Source organism: Aulostomus chinensis, chromosome 21 (assembly GCF_037954235.1).
Source record: "Aulostomus chinensis isolate RoL2024-O1b breed Wild chromosome 21, RoL_Achi_v1.0, whole genome shotgun sequence".
NCBI lineage: Eukaryota > Metazoa > Chordata > Actinopteri > Syngnathiformes > Aulostomidae > Aulostomus > Aulostomus chinensis.
This window is the reverse complement of record NC_141340.1, coordinates 25,436,854-25,455,851: the sequence shown is the minus strand read 5'-3', so window position 1 is coordinate 25,455,851 and position 18,998 is coordinate 25,436,854. Positions and strand designations below refer to the sequence as shown.

Here is an 18,998-nt window from a genome sequence, read left to right as displayed (position 1 = left end):
GCAACAAGAAGTGGTAGTGACAGTTCCAAAAATGTGCAGGGAGGAGAGGAGGAGAGAGGGGGAGAGGAGAGGAGAAGAGAGGAGAGGAGAGGAGGGAAGGGCTCCATGTAACCTGATGTGTCCCCCAGCAGTCTCAGCCTGTAGCAGCATAGCTATCAGTGGTTCAGAGCTACCTGAACCAGTCCTGACTGAAGGCTCTGTCATAAAGGAAGGTCGTAAGCCTGGACTTAAACGTAGTTAAAGTGTCTGCCTCTCTGACCCATGGAGAGATGCTGGTTCCACAGTAAAGGAACCCGGAAACTAAAGGCTCTACCTCCCAGTCTGTTTTTATTGATACTGGGAATCACTAAAAGACCTGCATTCTGGGAGCGGAGTGCTCTGGTCGGACAGTAGGGACTAATGAGCTCTTTCAAATAGGATGGAGCTTTATCATTGAGAGCCTGATGAGTCAGCAGAAGGATTTTGAAGTCGATTCTAGATCCTACAGGAAGGAGAGAAGCTAAAGTGGGAGAGATGTGTTCTCTCTTCTAACTCCTGTCAAAACCCTCGCTGCAGCGTTCTGGACCAGCTGGAGACTCTTTAGAGAGTATTTAGGACATCCTGACAGGAGAGAGTTGCAGTGGTCCAGCCGAGAAGTGATAAATGCATGCACCAGTTTTTCAGCATCACTCTGGGAAAGGATGTTCCTAATCTTAGCGATACTTCGCAGATGGAAGAAGGCGGTCCTAGTCACATGCTTTATGTGGGAGCTGAAGGAAAAGTCATGGTCAAAAATGACCCCAAAGGTTCCAAGAGTGCACTGGTGAGCTTGGGAGCTCAAAAAGGCCTGGACGTCCATGGAAGACGACAGTGATGGATGATCGCAGAATCCTTTCCATGGTGAAGAGAAACCCTTCACAACATCCACTCAAGTGAAGAACACTCTCCAGGAAGAAGGTGCATCAGTATCTTAGTCTACCGTAAAGAGAAGACTTCCTGAGAGGAAATACAAAGGAAAGGATTCACCACAAGGTGCAAACCATTAATCAGCCTCAAAAATAGAAAGGCCAGAATTGACTTTCCAAAAAACAGCTGGAGAAGCCCGCCCAGTTCTGGAACTGCATTCTTTGGACAGATCAGACGAAGATCAACGTGGACCAGAATGATGGGAAGAAGAAAGTTTGGAGAAGAACTGGAACAGCTCATGAGCCAAAGCACACCACATCTTCTGTCAAACATGGTGGAGGCAGTGTGATGGCATGCATGGCTTCCAACGGTGCTGGGTCACTTGTGTTTATTGATGATGTGACAAAAGGCAGAAGCAGCCGGCTGAATTCTGAAGTGTAGAGGGATGTACTTTCTGCTCAGCTTCAGCCAAATGCAGCAAAGTTGATTGGACGGTGTTTCACAGTCCAGAAGGACAACGATCCAAAACATCCTGCAAAAGCAACCCAGGAGTTTTTCAAAGCAAAGAAGTGGAATATTGGGCAATGGCCGAGTCAATCACAGGTCTTAACACTATTGAGCATACATTTCTCCTGCTCAAGACAAAAGTTAAGGCAGAACGACCCACAAACAAGCAACGACTGAAGACAGCTGCAGTAAAGGCCTGGCAAAGCATCACCAAGAGGAAACCCAGCGTTTGGTGATGTTCATGGGTTCCAGACTTCAGGCAGTCATTGCCTGCAAAGGATTCTCAACAAAGTAACATTTTACTAAGGGTTATGTTTCTTTGTCCGATTACTTTTGAGCCCCTGAAATGAGGAGCGTTTGTATAAAAATAGCTACAATTCCTACATGTTTAATCATATATTTTTGTTCAACCCCTTGAATTAAACCTTAAAGTCTGCACTTCAATTCTGTTGTAGTTGTTTCATTTCAAATCCAATGTGGTGGCATGCAGAGCCCAAATCATGAAGATTGTCCCACTGTCCGAATATTTCTGGGCCTAACTGTACGTTCAAGAAGTGGATCGCCGCCCCTCAGTCAGCTACATTTGCTCGTTGTGTGGCAGCTCAGGAGATCGTGAAGAGAGGTGAGCCATTCACAGACGGGAACCCATCAGAGAAGCGTTCATAAAATATCAGCATCTATCCTCCCACCTCAAGAACAAAGGGCAAATTGATCCGAAAATGAGAGAAATGCCTCTCTGCCAAGACAAAATCCAGGAAGGACTCAAGTAGGCCTGCACAGTTCACTTTATTTATTTCAGAGGAGGCCCACACCTGCACACCGCACTTGGGTTTTTTTTATTCAGTGGTTGTAACATTGTGTAAGTGTTTGTTAAAGGGAAAGTTTAAAAAATATTAAAACTTTTAAAAGTTCATAAGTTGTGTTGTGTTTTGTGGCTGTTTTTCTTAGGCGAAAGAGGAGGCGAAATGGCTCTTTTGATAAAAAAGGTTGCAGACCCCTGGTGTAGCCCGTTACAGGGCTACTGGGAAACTTAGCGCGCAATCTATCATAAAAATGAGACCAATCACGAATAGACATGCCATGTGCACGGAGTCGCACATGGCATGAGTCCACGCAAGCCCCGCCCATGCTCAGATAAACTTTAGTCTTCATATTTAACTTTATACACACACCGAAAAACTCCTTCTACAGCCTCCTCGTACTTTAGCGCAGCACTCTCATTTACCCGCTTCTTTTTCTTGCATTTTGGCCCGTCCTGTTCTACACGATGCTCTGATGTACCATCGGGATGTGTCGCCATTGCTGGTGAGTCTGCTTGAGGCGTTGACAAATCCCTTGGGATGATCCAATCGTGATGCTGGACTCTGGAGTCAGTGTAGAGGGGCGGGGCCATCTGTTTCTGATAGGGACTGCGTGTGAGGCTTGGCGGGGCTGTGTTCTTATAGGATGCCAACTGCTGTGGGCGGTGTTTTTAAATCTGGTGAGATTCCACCATGCCACCGGACCGGGGCATGTCGGGACTTGAGTTTACTTTAAAACGCAGTATTTTATAAAATCAAATATTTTAGCCAGAATGGGTTCCTACAGAACCTCTTAAAACAGATACTTGTGTTTCATTACATTTTCAGATTTTATCACACTGCCCCTTTAACACCTCTTCCACTCACAGCATATTTTCAGGAAAAAAAACGCCTGAAAAGACATACCCATAGTAAATGTGTAATTACTACACTTTACTAAAGGTTATATGCATGTTCTTGGTGTCCTTGGACATCTAGGGACTTCATGTGTTCCAAGTGTCAGAAATGTTGTATCTATCATTAAGCTTGAGTAAATTGGAATAAACCAGAGGAAAAATTACGTTGTTTTTTTTTTACTCTCGCCAAAATATTTTATTATTTTGACAGAGAAAAACACTATGCTAGCAATGATTTCATGCACCCAGACATCACTGATTAGCTTCATCCACTCCTTGACCACAAATTTACACAAAGTTGATAGAATTTGGGCTCACAGTGAAGCCTACGCACATCAAGGATTTTGTAAGGATACACCCAGGCGAGAACTCAGTTTTCAAATTGTGCCAAAGGAATTATTTTCTACCTCTGATGAAAACTGGCTCCAAGTTACAATAAATTGTAATTTTAGTTGTCTACTACTAACTATTGGAGCTTTAGGCTTTTGTTCAGCGGTCTGCCTTCGTCTGTGGGGCGCTGCGCGTAAAAGATGGCAAGAGCGCATAGTTTGCGCAGGTTTTACGCTCAAAGTTTTATGTAGCTTGGATTTGTAGTCCTTGGAATGGTAGGTGTCGATCGATTCAGTAGCTTCACCCCTTTCCAAAGACTACAAACACTGCCGTAAAGAAGTCGTCTACGCGACACTATTCACATTTGATTCCGCGGTGGTCGCAAAATTTAAATGTCCTGAGTTCGTACCAAAACAGATTAAAAATCACCATAAAAGGTAACGTTTGCACTAAAACAGACACCGACCCTGTTTTGTGAGCATTAGAGTCCAAACTTTGATCGAGAATTGAAAGTAAACATCGCCGTCAAATTTCAGTACATTTTTACAGCGCCCAATTACGTCCAGCGTTTTTCGGCCCGGCGGTGGGCCGATCGGGCCATAAGGGTTCACACAGAAAACAAGACACACAGTGTTGAAAAAGGTTGATATTTATTGAACTCTTGAGAGTTTACAGGGAAAAAAAACAAAATACCCACATGGAAAATAACCTCACTTTGGCTGCCATGTGTTTGAAATCCAGCGGTGCACCCTCATCTGCGCAAAGATGTTAAACACAAACGCATTAAAACAAACAGGCATTGGGGAAAAACTTACCGTTAACCAGAGTCGTGTCCATGATTCACCGGAAAAACACAGGTGTGACTCCACCAGTCTACACCTTGTGGCGGAAACGCGTTTGATACAGCATCAAACTCTGGGCGTATTTATGTACTTCCAAGAATCCCATATGACACGCGGGACATGTCCAGGCTTGTTGACGTCCTGCCACAGAATCCTATTGCTTGCGAGCTGCGCGGAAACGGACACGCCCCTTTTTAGCACGGGGGTGCACGCGCAAGAGGTCGCGCATTCAAATGCACGTGCAAAAGTTTCCACGTGCACGCGCAAAAGCACCGTCTTATTACGACTTCCGGGCTCAGGCCCGAATAATTATTAGTTGTTTGAATCCATTTCAAAACAAGTAATATTTGTGTGTGCATCAGAAATACATTCGTGAATTTAATTAATTTAATTGTGGATTATTCCTACGTTTAAGGACAGAAATTTGTGTGTGTATTGAAAAATATTTTGAGTTGGGAGACATTTGTATATAAATCCCAATGGACATTTTGGGTTTTTCCTTAAGTCTGAATTCTTGCTTGTGTTGTTCATCGCTTTGGACAAAAGCGTCTGCTAAATGAAATTGTAGAATTGTAGAATTTTGTGAATGCTTTGTTCATTTGTTGATTATGAGACTGATCTCACTCGATCGTAGCCGCTGCTTCTCTTGGACAGGGAAACAGTCATTACCATCACACTGTACCCTTTTGCTGGAACTCAACGGGTGGTCGCCAGCCAAACAGGTTCCCAGCCCCTACATTGTCCTAGAGGACAGAATGACCAGTAACAGAGGTGGAGGGGTGAGGGGAGCGCGTACCTCCAGTCATTAGAAACCAAGTTGTGCCACAGATATTAATATTGTGTCGCGGGCTACTTCACTTCACTCAATGTTTCCACACATTTGTAGATAAGCCAACCTTCCCACCTCCCTCAAGCATCAAAATGTACATCAGCAGTCCCTCCAGGAAATCTTGCCATCGCAAAAATGAACACATGTTCAACCAATACTAATGTGAATGTCCACTGGCCGTTTCCTGGTCTGTTTTTGCCGAGAGCCGCGCCTGTTGCGTGAAAAAGAAGCTCTGAAGCTCAGAGCTTCAAGATCGCTGGATTTAGACTTGATCCAAAACCCGTCGGGGTGAAAGACTGCATGTCATGGATTTACCGTCAGTAAAGTAGCAGGTCTGTTCTACAGAAACTAACACACTGCTAGTGGGTTGTGAACCTCACTGCATGTGTGCATTTGAAGTGATGAACTCCCGGCACATTTCAGAGCTGAGTGGACCTAGAGTCCTGCTCACGTTGATGTTGGCTCCGTCAGGCGTGTGTAGCGCTGAGCCGGCCGCGTTCACAGGAGGATGGGCTGAAAGGTCATCATTAGCATCACAGTGTGTCCTTTTGTTCTTGCTCAGTGGGTGGTGGCCAGGCCAAACAGGTTCCCAGCCCCCACATTGTTCCAGAGTATGGCCACTGAAAGAGGCCAGTACAGAGAACCAACACTAATATGACTGTCTACTGGCCGTCTCATGGTCTACTTTTGCTGAGAGCCGCACCTGTTTTACAGCGGTTGTAATGTCTGTATCTGCATATGTGCCACTGAGGAGAAAACACACAAGATGAGAGGGACAGGAGTTCTCCTGCATCTCTGCTGCAGCTCCGTCTCTGGTCCAGCGCATGTTAAGTAAAATTATATCATCATTTTTGTTGATAATTGAAAAGCAAACTTCATGTGAACAAACTTTAAAAAAAAGATGAGAACTAAATATTTTCGACCGTGTCTGTAGTTTGAGGTATGCTTATGATCATAAAGGAAGTGATTATATACGACTTTTTTTTACATTAGTTTCGAAAATATGTATTAAAGCAAAACTAAAGCAGAAGAGGAATGCGTTAACTCGTTGCGTTAAGTCCAACAATACATTTCATGTTTATCTAACAGCTCGTAATCTACACTGAGAAAATGTTTGGGAGCTTTTAGATGAGGATGTGGCACTCATTTCAATGTTTTCAGTGCTCATTAAGCAGTCATTCATTCATGATCACTGTACACCAGCTTACGTGCAGCCCTGTCCTGGACATTGTACGGCTGCGTTTGTTGACATTGGCGAAGTAGCATAGTGACTCATGATACTATAAGCTGGCAAACGTTAAGATTGACTCGTAAACGGCAATAACATGAGTTAGCTTTCTGTGCCGTCTGTTCGTGCCGGTGTCACCGGGTTAGTAGCGGCTTGACAGTTCAGTAATAGTTAACGTATGTCAGCATTTAATGTTGGCTGGAATGCTAACCTTAGCTAGCATACGGCTGCAGAACACAGCTATCTAGCCACTACTAACCCTGCACGAACAGACTGCACAGAGCTAACTCGTTGCTGTTTACAAGTCAATCATACCATCAGACTTACGTTAGTCAGCTTATAGGATCATGATTCACTACGCTAGTTTGCCAATGGCAACAAACGGAGCCAAATAATGTTAGCAAGCGGCTAGACAGCTGAGCTTTAGTTAAAGTCTGTTAGCATTTGATGCTAGCTGGAGTTATAGCTTAAGGCTGCAGAACACAGCTACCGTATCCAGCCGCTAGTAGCTGGCTAACTTTAACTACTAACCAAACAAGCACAAACACCTAAGTGCACAGTGCTTAAGCTGCATCACACACTACACAAACTTAAAATTAGTTTAGCCAACCTTCGTACGTACTTATTATTGTCCCCTCCACGAGAGATGAGGGGGTGCCTCCGCTTTAGATGCTCCAACATCGCGGTTGTGCTAGTGTGGTATGCCAGCTCAGTTTGGCAAAGGCTGCAGATAACGATACCTTTTCGTTTGGGACTGAATTTAAAGTATTGCCACACTTTAGATGATTTAGGGCGACCTGCTTTTTTGGGGCTTTTTGTAGGGGTTTGTTGGGCACCCTGTGAGGAGGTCGCAAGTTCGGTCTCCATTCTGTACAGCGCTGCACCAACCGCTTGTTTTTGCTGACCCACGTATGTGTGGCGATGTGTCGACGCCAAAATATGACGTTGATGATATTTTAAAGTCACTGTCTTTGTCCAAGACCCAGCACTTAGTGATTATGTAGCACTAACTGTGTTGTGTGATGTTATGTTTGTCCAAAAAAAAAAAAAAAAAAGGAGGGGGTGGGAGGTGACACTTCTTCTGCCACTAGATGGCAGTACCTGTGACCAAATCACAACTGAAGCACTTTTGCGCTACTATTGGTTTTTCCTTAAGTCTGAATACTTGCTTGTGTTGTACGTCGCTTTGGACAAAAGCGTCCGCTAAATGAAATTGTAGAATTGTAGAATTGTAGACGTCATAGACGCGTCGCTGAAGGCCTAAAGGTCCACAATGTAGTGCAGACTTGAGACGGTGTCCAGTTGAACATGAGTGTGTGACCACTCAACAGTGCAGCAGGTTAACAGATCAACTGTTTAAGAGAGTAATGGCAGTGGGAAAGAAACTGTTTCTCGGTCTTGTGGTTTTTATGCACAGGGCTCTGTAGCGCCTGCCAGAGGGGAGGAGTGAGAACAGTTTGTGTCCAGGGTGAGAACGGTCTCTGATGATGTTCCCTGCCCTCTTCCTGACTCTGGAGGAGTACAGTTCCTGAATGGAGGGCAGGGGGGCTCAAGTGAGTCTTTCAGCAGTCCTAACTGTGCGCTGCCGTCTGTTCCTGTCCTGCTGTGTGGCTCCTGTGAACCACACGGTGATGGAGGTGCACAGGACAGACTCGATGGTGTAGAACTGGATCAACAGCTCCTGAGGCAGACCGTGTCTCTTCAGCTGCTGCAGGAAGTACATCCTCTGCTGAGCCTTCTTCAGGATGCAGTCGATGTTCGTCTCCCACTTCAGGTTCTGAGAGATTGTAGTTCCCAGGAACTTGAAGGACTCGACGGCTGACACAGGGCTGTTGCTGATGGTGAGGGGGAGTGGTGGCCAGGGCTGTCTTCTGAAATCCACTGTCATCTCCACAGTCTTGAGCGTGTTCAGCTCCAAGTTGTTCTGACTGCACCAGAACACCAGCTGCTCAACCTCCTGCCGGTACGCAGACTCATCTCCGTCCTGGATCAGGCCGATGACCATTTTGTCATCTGCGTACTTCAAGAGCTTTACAGCTGGGTGCTTGGAGGTGCAGTCGTTGGTATTGAGGGAGAAGAGCGCGGGGGACAGGACACACCTCTGGGGGGCGCCAGTGCTGACAGTCCGGGTTGTTGAGGTGAAATCTCCCAGCCTCACCTGCTGACTCCTGTCTGTCAGGAAGCTGGTGGTCCACTGACAGATGGACGGAGGCACGTTGAGGTGGGAGAGTTTGGAGGAGAGGAGTTCAGGGATGATCGTGTTGAATGCCGAGCTAAAGTCCACAAACAGGATCCTTGCGTAGCTCCCTGGGCTGTCAAGATGCTGCAGGATGTAGTGCAGTCCCAGATTGACAGCATCATCCACGACCTGTTTGCCCGGTAGGCAAACTGCAGGGGGTCCAGCAGGGGTCCTGTAACAGTCCTTAGATGGCTCAACACCAGTCTTTCAAAGGACTTCATGACCACAGACGTCAGGGCCACCGGTCTGTAGTCGTTGAGTCCAGTGATGGAGGGGTTCTTTGGGACCGGGATGATGGTGGAGTGTTTGAAGATGGCGGGGACTTCACACTTCTCCAGGGAGCTGTTGAAGATCCTGGTGAAGACTGAAGCCAGCTGGTCAGCACAGGCTTTCAGACAGGATGGTGACACTCCGTCTGGGCCTGGTGCTTTCTTGATTTTCAGTTTCTGGAACAGCCGCCTCAGCTCATCTTCACACACTCTGAGTGTGACAAAGAGGGAGGCAGGTTGGGGTGCAGCTGGAGGTGTGGCGGGGGTCACTGCAGTACTGATGGTCTGGATGAGAGGTGGGCTGGAATGGGTGAGAGGTGCGAAGTTGTTCCTCTCAAATCTGCAGTAAAAGGTGTTGAGGTTGTCTGCCAGGTCTTTGTTTGCCTCGACGCAGGGGGAGGGTCTCCTGTAGTTCCTGATGTCTCGCAGGCCCCTCCACACTGAAGCAGGGTCGTTTGCTTAAAAAATGGTTTTTCAGCTTCTCGGAGTAGCTCCTCTTAGCCACTCTGATCTCCTTGTTCAGTGTGTTTCTGGCCTGCCTGTACAGGACCCTGTCCCCACTCCTATAGGCCTCCTCCTTGACCAGTCGGAGCTGACACAGTCTGGCGGTGAACCATGGCTTGCAGTTATTAAAAGTCCAAAATGTTTTGGTTCATTAGAAACTGATGTAGGCTGTCACAGTCTCTGTCAGGTCGTCCAGGTTGTCATTGGGTCATTGTCATTGTCATTGGGTATGAACATACATTTGTGTTTTATCAAACTTTTTATAATAGAATTGTTTCCCAAGACTTTATATATTTATTTATTTATATTTTTGTAAAGCTTCACGTACCCCTGGTGGACCTCCACGTCCCTCCATTTGAGGACCAGTGCACGACTACATGTCTCTGTCCCGCTCACACTTTGGAAGGGTTCCTTTCTCCAGTTGTAACTTGCATTGAGCAGATTGTTTCCGTGTTTGTTACTCCTACGTTTGATGTGCAGTATATAATTTATCTCGGAGAAATAATTCTGACAAAGGTATCATAGAATGAGGCAAACACCACGGACTACAGCGCAGCACTTCATTAGCATGACAAACCAGCAGATCATTTTCAGATGGAGGCAAAATTGCACGTATTATTGTTCCTTACATCATCTTGAGTCAGAATCAATGGTTTTTCTACTCTGGACGCTATTTTTTTATTTAAAACAATGTATTACACATGTCCCATTTCAGACAGAAACAATTCTAATGAACATGGAATGAATTCATAAATGTCACATTGGCTTTAAAAAGATGTTAAAATAATTCCAGAGAAGAGTTAATTGAACAAGCAGCTATTTAGGCTGAAAAAATTGAAATCAATTAAGTTAATAGATGAGTAGAAAAGACTAGAAGACATTTAACTTTCCTAAAAAGGTATCTTCTCAATCAAATAACCTGGCGTGACTGTCCCATGGTCGCCACCGGGGAAACAACCGTTTCTCAGGTGGCCCACGTGACTCACCCCTGCTTTTATTCTCTTATTTTCCGTTTCTATTGTCAGACAGTCAAACAAGTGTGGAGTACTGATTGAAACGAGGCCCATTCAGGTGTTCACCTGTTAACCATAACTACCTGGAAGCTCTGCTCTGAGCACGTTCTCAGTCCGAGCTCTGAGACACGCCCACTGACTCTCCTCTGCCTGTCACTCAACGGAGGACCGAGAGGCCTCGGGGGAGAACAACCTCACCCTGGCGGACCGCCACCAGCGACACTTTTCAACTTAGAGTCGCTGGTTTGGTCTCGAGGCACTAAATCCTTAACGGCGGCTAAATCTCGCGACCAAATAAACTGAGAACCCTGGGCTGCAGGACCGCTCCAAGCGGAAATGCTAATTTGATTGGCTGGAAGCGTCACGTGGGCGCTGCGCGGGCTCGAGGCAGAGAAGTGCTGGGCTCATACGGTGACGACAGACATGCACGTGCGCGACTTTCAACCCACGAGCATGCGATCCCAAGGCAGGGGGGATACCTAATTTTTCCAATAACTGTTAACCGTTTCCATGGACATTTGTCCTTTTTTAATCATTTTCCATGACTGGAAAACTGTTGACCAGTTTTCCAGGTTTTCCAGGACGCGTGGGAACCCTGTAGTGAATAGAACTGTCCTTGGGGATGAATCAAGTATTCTGATCATGATTCTGATTCCAGAATTTGCTGTTTTATTTCATTGTTTCACCATGTGATTTTTATTGAACATAGGATTCATGGCGGGAGTGATGAAGTCAGCAAGTAGGAGTAAGGATGAGTCATTTTCTGTGCTGGGGGCAAGTCCTCAATGGCTGTCTGTGTCCCACAACATGGTCTCACAGCAGCAACAAAATCATTGGTGAATGAATGATAAATATAGCAACTTCTGAGCAACCCCTATTGATTTCTTGACATCAATTCTGCGAATGTTATATGTCCATCACAACCCACCTCCTCCGAGATAATGGTGTACCTGCTGGTCCCGATACTTCAGTATCATTTCTATAGTGACAGTATTTTAGCATGGAAGACATTTGCTCCAGTAGCTCAGTGGTTTGTTGTTGTTTCCTTTTAATATGAACAAAACTGAATTACAGTTTAAAAGAATTCAGTGTGTAGAACTTTGGCTCAAACTGCTGGCAGTTTATACTGAGCATCAAAAGTCTGTCGGTGTCAACGGTGCTGCCGTCATGTGCTGGTATTGGGCTCTGATGGCCGGGACACCCCAGGCTGGTGACACCAGGCTCTCAGGATCCACACCAGGGAACGGCGAGAGGCTGTTGGGTGATAGTGCCTACAAGACATGAGCACAACATTAGTGGGCAAAGTTAAAGGTGCAATGTTCAACACCTCCACCTCCTGCTGCACTAATCTAGTCTCCTGGTCACCAGGTTGACTCAACTAACCACATGTGGTCAGAGTTGGAATAGCAGAGATTAAACAGACAAGTCATGTGGTGGACCATGCCAACATGGTGGGGATTCACACACTCAAAGTAACAACATGAATCTGTCAGAAGTTAAGTTGCTAAACTGAGATATTGCTGTAGTTTGTTAGCAACCGTTAGCTTAGCTGCCCATCAGAGAAGTGGCCCCTTCAGGCTGATGACCTTGTCCATATCCTGCTCTCTCATTCCTTTGATCGTTCTTGGGCTTGTGGAGCTCCTGGATGTGGGATTACTGGCCCCACGGGGATCTCCCACTGATGGGGCGGGGAGGCAGTCTGCTCCTGGGGGAGGGGAGGCGGCCTGCTCCTGACGCCTGGAGTGCCAGGCTCAGCTGCTGGCTCTGCTGTGGAGGTGTCCCCTTGTATCAGCTGATGTCCCTCCTTTTGTTTCAGCTGGGTGGTGGAGGGAGTCTCCTCAACCAGGGAGCTGGGGGCTGAGGGGGGCTCCTGGGGAGCAGTGGGGTGGTGGTGGGGCGGGGGGTCCTGTGGAGCAGTGGGGCTCCTGGGGAGCAGTGGGGTGAGGGGGGTGTCCTGTGGGGTGAGGGGGTCAAGGGGTTTTTTCTGCTTTAATCTGACTCTCCACGACCCGCTTGTCTGCCTTTTTCTTCTCCAGCTGGTTCATTGTCTTGTACAGGTTGTCGATGTCGGCCTGTTGCTCTCTGCTGTCGTTTTGCAGACGCTTGTTAATCTCATGTAGATTTTCCAACTGGGATTCAAGGTTGAAAGTATTGCTCTGTGAGTGATTCACTCGATCCAGGCAATAATATATATATATGCTCCTGTGGAGCAGTGGGGTGAGGGGAGCTCCTGGGGAGCAGTGGGTTGAAGGGGGTGTCCTGTGGGGTGACGGGGTAAAGGGGAGCAGTGGGGTGAGTTGGGCTCCTGGGGAGCAGTGGGGTGAGGGGGGTGTCCTGTGGGGCTCCTGGGGAGCAGTGGGGTGAGGGGGGTGTCCTGTGGGGTGAGGGGGGTGTCCTGTGGGGTGAGGGGGTCAAGGGAAGCAGTTGGGCTCCTGGGGCTCCTGGGGGGTGAGGGGGTCAAGGGGAGCAGTGGGCTGAGGGGGTCCTGGGGAGCTATGAGGTGATGGGGTCTGGGTGATGATTTTCTCAGGCTGCTTCATGCCAGTGTGCTGACCGGTCACAGCAGTCTGACTTTCTGTGCCTGTGTGTCAGGGACAGCCTGGCTTTGGGGTGTGGAGGGCACGGGAGTGGATGAGCTTGCACTGAAGCCTGTGTGGAGTACCAGGGGCAGGAGAGGTGATAGCCCTGATAGGGAATCCTGCATGGAGTACCAGGGGCACTGGGTTAGTTCCCTCAACCACTGGGAGCCTCTGGCCAGAGGGACTCCTCTGCCACACAATGGTCGTGTCCTGCACCCCCAGGTGTGACAGCAGGGCGTGGAACCGAAGCTTATCCTCATAGGGAAGCCTGCGTGGAGTACCGGGGGCACTGGTGGGGGGTCCCCTGGCTGAGGGGAGCTCTGAGGAGGGCTTGGGAACAGGCATGGTAACTGGTCAGTCGCCCGAGAGGCATTTGAACTGTTTTTTGTTCCTGGCAGAAATCCCTTTCTCTAAAAAAAAAAAAAAAAAACACTTTCTCTGGTGAGTCCAACTGACTCGTCAGCTCCGATGACAAATTGTCAATGACCTTGTGCATCTGCTGACCTCTGGTGGCCGCCTCAAGAGACATATTTTTGAGCTGCCCTGCCAAGGAGTCAAGCTCATGACTCACTTTCCCTTCCAACACCTGTTTTTCTGCTGGGATTCAAGGTCAAGGGCTCCATCCACCGTCGATTCTTTTCCCCTCCCATTAGGGTAACCTGTCTGTAGCAATGGACTTCAGAGAACGTTAGCAACCTCTGTGCACTGCGCCTCAGCGTGTGCTGACTCCACTCTGTGATTTTGGCCAACCACTTTGAGGCTGAGTTGCTGTTGTTCCCAGTTGCTTCCACTCGGTGATAAAACCAGTAACAGTTGAGCGGGGAATATTTAGAACGCCTGAATTCACTGAGCTCATGAGAGCATGGAAGTAGGCAGGAAGGTGGAGCAGATCCAGGATCCGTGGGGACGGACGTCTGCTTTGACCTGTGTATTCAGGAACCTTTGTAAATACGCCCGTCTGTTCCGAGGATGGCAACCTTTCCGTGTCTTTGGTGAACAGTCCCATTTTTCATTTTTCTAGACTGTATGGGCTGAGGCGAGGGTTCCATCTTCTTCTTGGCAGGCTGCTTCATGCCAGCGTGCTGACCGGTCACAGCACTCTTGATTTTGGGTGCCTTTGTGTCAGGGACGGCCTGGCTTTGATTGGGCTTTGGGGTGTGGAGGGCACGGGAGTGAATGAACTTGCACTGGGGGGGGGGGGGGGTCTACTGGCTGAGGGGAGCTCTGAGGGGGGCTTGGGAACAGGCATGGCAACTGGTCGGTCGCATGAAAGGCATTTCAGTTGTTTCTTGATCCCAGCGGCAACCACTTTCTCTGGTGCTTCCTGAGCCTGCAGCTTCTTCTGGATTGTCTTCCAACGATCCTCCTGCTGCTTCTTCACAGAGTCCAACTGACTCGTCAGCTCCGATGACAAATTGTCAATGACCTTGTGCATCTGCTGATCTCTGGTGGCAGCCTCAAGAGACACGTTTTTGAGCTGCTCTGCCAAGGAGTCAAGCTCATGACTCACTTTCCCTTCCAGCGCCTGTTTTTCTGCTTTAATCTGACTCTCCACGACCCGCTTGTCTGCCTTTTTCTTCTCCAGCTGGTTCATTGTCTTGTACAGGTTGTCGATGTCGGCCTGTTGCTCTCTGCTGTCGTTTTGCAGACGCTTGTTAGTCTCATGTAGATTTTCCCACTGGGATTCAAGGTTGAAAATGTTGCTCTTTGAGTGATTCGCTTGACCCACGTCCTCATCTTGATGGTGTTGCTGTCTCATTTTTTCTTCACTTAAAGCAATTTCAGCCATCAGCTGCTTTTCCAGTTCCTCCACAGAGTTGCAGAGGTTATTTATTTGTTCTGGAAGCTCTTTATAGGCTTTGGCTGAAGAAACTGCCTCAGACTTTTCCATGTGTTCACGGTCATGAATGAGCTCTCTGAGGTGTTCCAGCTGAGCCCGGTCCACCTTTCCCTCCTCCAGGGCTGCAACACGAACTTGCAGACTCTCGATCCCTTTTTCCAAGTTGAGTATGGCCGACTCTACAGCAGTCTGCCGGTCAGAGCAACTCAGTGGAATTAAAAAAATAATGAACATGATCAATTTTCCATTAAAAAACAAAAAAGGTGGAGAGAACATGAACACAAGTGTTGGCAGAGAGGCGCCACTACTTTGACACAAAGTTGTTTGATTGAGCTCAGTGGTTTCTGCCTCTCTGCCAAAAGGCTCAGTGTCTCCGCACTGGAACGAACTCCTGAGGATCTTCTTTGGCCAGCTACCAGGACAAGGGCTGGACAGGGTCTCTCACGCTCTGGTGGGACTCCCGCATCTCACTGCTGATGTCATGATCCCGCCAGTTACGCTGATCCTTATTCAGGCGGCCCCACAGAGCTTTGGCCCCTGGATGGTCCAAAGCCACAGGCTACAAAGAAAATACAATGTTTCAAGTTACAACCATAACATTTGGTCACCCAGATTTCAGTAAAAAAGATTTGGACTTTACCTTTGTGTTCTTACACGGGGTATTGATGTGTGTCCTCAGGGGAGGGGCACTGTCTCTGTCCTCTGAGAATGTCTGCTGTGCCAGGGAGGCTCATTAGCATGAGGGACATGGCCTCCAAAGGCTCCTCCTTGTTTTTGGCCTTCCTGCGGCCCCTGGAACGGTGCACTGGTGGGTGTCCTTTGGGGGAAGGTCAATGTCTCCGTCCTCTCTGAACAAGGACAGTTGCGCCAACTAGGTCCATTTGCATGAGGGCCACGGCCCCCAGTGGCTCTCCCTCATTTTTGGCTTTCCTGCAGCCCCTGGCAAGGTGCATAGGTGTGTCCTCAATGTTGCTTCCATGAGGGGGCATGCACGTACAGTGTATCTGGCAATGAAGTTGACATTAACTTTGACCTTGTATTCTCCATGAGCCACACACCAGGCTGATGAGGGCGCTAATGACATTCTGGCCAAGCCCTCAGGTGATCCCCCAACTAGTTAAATACCTGGCTTTCCTCACCTTCCTTTAGAACGGAAGAAGCCTCTCGGATAAGTGGGGAAACGTCTTCTACACCAGTGAAAGAAGAACTTTTGCCTACACCAGATTTTGTGTGTCAACAGAACAGCATGTCTGCATATTTTGCCGAAGAAAGATTTGACTCTTTGCAACAGCCCCTTCTTGGGCTCAGCGGGGGCATCCCCCTGGCTCATCCGCATTTTCTCTAGACTGTCTTTCGTACTGGAAAAAAACAAAAAACATGACGATGAATGACTCTGTCAGTCATTGAATTCACCTGTTCAGGTGTCTGCTCAACTCTACTGATACCAGAAACTCAGGTACTTACTACTGGCCCCCGTCTGGTTTCACCATCAGATGGACCATTTTTATAAATGGATGATGGAGAGCCTCCTGAGGTGTGATCCTCTTGTCTGGGTCCAATTCCAGGAGAGCCTTCAGGAGGTCGATGAAGGCAGCTCGATCCTCCAACTCCGCTTTGTTGTCTGTCTCTGAGGGGAACTGAGTTTGCAAAGATTGTGTTTGTCAGCATCCTTCTATCAGCAGGAGAGCAAACTTGTATTAATGCAAATGGACCACTTACTGTCATCAGCGCGTCCAGGTACTGGAGTAGCCCTTTCCAGTTTGTAGTCCCTAAAGTGTAATCCTACATGGTCGACAGCAACAAAACACGTTAGATACTTTCTCCTAAAGGTTTGAATCATTTCAAATAGTTCCTGCCTAAATGAACACATCTGGAAAGGACAGAAGAAGTTCAAATACCTTCAACCTCCATTTCGGTTGTAAGTGTTCACAGTACTCAAAGTACATCTGGGTGTGTTTCCCGGCGTTGAGTAGGTGGTCAGGTGGCTGGCCAAAGACGTCCACCATGGACCTGATCTGGAGAGAGAAATTTGTATCAGCCAATGTCCTACTTTACCTCCCTAAATGACTTGGGATATGTTTTCTGCAGTGGGATGTCATGAGGTCTTCGCTACTTACAATCTGGAACTTGTCCCTTGGAAACAGGCGACGGGCGGTGAACAGTTGAAACAACAGGCAGCCGAGAGACCACATATCTATGGCCTCGGACACAGGGAGTCCCAAAAGGACTTCAGGGGCACTGTTGGTAAAGAACAAGTTGAGGGCATTGTTTATTGTGTTTTGGGTTGTGTATTGCCTGCTACTATTTTTATGTTGGTTTATTGCCTGTTTGCACCGTGAAATTTCATCTGTGCTGTATGTCATGCACGTACAGTACACTTGACAGTAAAGTCGACTTTGACTTTTCACAAAGTCAGCATGTGTGTGGAACATTGGAACAACTTTTAATGGATTGTGAAGAGCATGTGACAAGAGGGGCCTTGCAGAGGGATCTTACCGTATTGCCAAGGGCTGGATGATCTGACCGTGTTTGCTATTAGCCTCGCTCGTAAAGAAGGACAGGCCAAAGTCAATGATCTTGACTTTGAAGGGTGTCTTTTCATGGTCCACTAACATGACGTTGTCCAGTTTTAAGTCAGAATGAATTATTCCCATTGACTTTAGTGTGTCTAAAGCTGTCAGGAGCTGCAGGAAAAAGGAGGAAACGTATGAGACCAAGGTGAAGGTCGGTATAATTCCTGGACCAGTCAATAGAAAAGCTTGACATTCTTACCTGCTGTGCTATCGGTCGTATCTCATGAAGGTTTAGTGGCTGGAAGTTTCTGTCTTCTAACAATTCATATAGGTTCCTATCCAGCCTCTCAGATGATAGATAGGCGTTTTCTCCAACTTCAAAATGCTCAATGTCCTTGACCAAATTTGTCCTGTCCTGGTCAAGGACACTCATTGCCTTTGCCATGGTTATCTAGAGAGAGGAGCAAAAAATGACATTGTTGAGAGACGCAGGGTCGTACAACCTATTTGTCTCATCATCATCAAGAGGGCTCGGATTGCTTACCTCTCTTGAAGCCAGCGACTTGTGTTTAAAAAGCTTTAGCGCCACCCTTTGTTCTGGTGCCAATGTTACACTTTTAAAAACGTGAGCGTAGGACCCTTCACCCATGAGGCCCAGAAGAAAGTACCTCCTGGTGGGGCTGTCAACAAAATCTTTTCCTCTCAGATTTTTGAATGATGGCGTCGGCTCTGTGAGGAAAGGAAAACATGAGTTTGAGGAACAATGCCACAGTTTCCAAACATTTGGTCTTCTGTCTGTAGTGAGGGGCGGGGCCATGAATTGTGTGAAGATGACCGACAGCATCAAAGCTCTCTCAAAGCTTTGATGGGTTGTGACATCGCACAACCTCCTCAACCACCCTTCATGTCCCATGATGACAATGACACGATTTACTTACCATCCATCTCTCTGTTTGTCTCAGGCAGCTTTCCTCCATTGTTGGTCATAACTCTGGTGTGTCGTGAGATATTTGGACGCACCACGTTCCAAATTCTGGATGAAATCCTGAACATCTTTGGTTTAGGTAGCTGTGTTGTTGATGTTGATGTTGTTGTGACAAGCCTTTAATTCTCATCTTAATTCGTTACTCTTATATTGACTCAGTCATCCTGATCACTGAACTTTGTCATCTGTGTCACATCATCAATGAATCTGCTGACAGAATCAGTGATGTCACAGAGAACTCACACACACACACACACACACACACACACACACACACACACAACACACACACACACACACACACACTGACGTGCAAACAGAAGGTCTTTGTGCAGAAGCTGAGCAGCTTTTAGGGTGAAACCATAAAGGCCAGTTCTGATCAGTGATTGACAACATGACAACATGACATGACAGCTTTAAAATGTTGCAGATGAACATGGAGCAGTGTGAACCATTACCTGGGGGCTCAAAACTCAAACTACTACGACTGAAACGCTCTCACATACACACACACTACTGAAACGCTCTCACATACACACACACACTACTGAAACGCTCTCACATACACACACACACACTACTGAAACGCTCTCTCATACACAAACACAAACTACTGAAACGCTCTCACATACACACACACACTACTGAAACGCTCTCTCTCATACACACACACAAACTACTGAAACGCTGTCACATACACACACACACTACTGAAACGCTCTCACATACACACACACTA

General features: G+C 47.4%; 1 protein-coding gene across 2 annotated transcripts; it reads right to left on the bottom strand.

Annotated features, from left to right (window-relative positions):
* Positions 1–11,550: 11,550 nt before the first annotated feature.
* On the bottom strand, positions 11,551–18,364 carry LOC147242115 (homeodomain-interacting protein kinase 2-like). 2 transcript variants are annotated; one of them, XR_015111006.1, is made up of 10 exons: positions 18,213–18,364; positions 17,819–18,003; positions 17,534–17,725; positions 17,258–17,445; positions 16,879–16,999; positions 16,660–16,776; positions 16,481–16,543; positions 16,226–16,398; positions 15,402–16,119; positions 11,551–15,320 (listed from the first exon to the last, which is right to left on the bottom strand). XR_015111006.1 is itself a non-coding variant. In XM_086191991.1 (9 exons), exons 1-9 carry the CDS (start codon positions 18,325–18,327, stop codon positions 15,897–15,899), a joined length of 1,377 nt encoding a protein of 458 aa, XP_086048117.1. In that variant the 5' UTR covers positions 18,328–18,364; the 3' UTR covers positions 11,551–15,896. The 2 variants fall into 2 exon arrangements, 1 of the variants encoding a protein (XP_086048117.1); XM_086191991.1 differs by having other exon boundaries at positions 11,551–16,119.
* Positions 18,365–18,998: the final 634 nt, after the last annotated feature.

What these genes read in the sequence shown, in the direction of transcription:
- LOC147242115 (XM_086191991.1), bottom strand. Translation starts at nt 18,327, where the DNA reads ATGTTCAGGATTTCATCCAGAATTTGGAACGTGGTGCGTCCAAATATC. An exon ending in AGTCGCTGGCTTCAAGAGAG is followed by an intron (nt 17,726 to 17,818) that starts GTAAGCAATCCG and finishes TCCTCTCTCTAG; the next exon opens with ATAACCATGGCAAAGGCAAT. An exon ending in ACCTGGACGCGCTGATGACA is followed by an intron (nt 16,399 to 16,480) that starts GTAAGTGGTCCA and finishes TTGCAAACTCAG; the next exon opens with TTCCCCTCAGAGACAGACAA.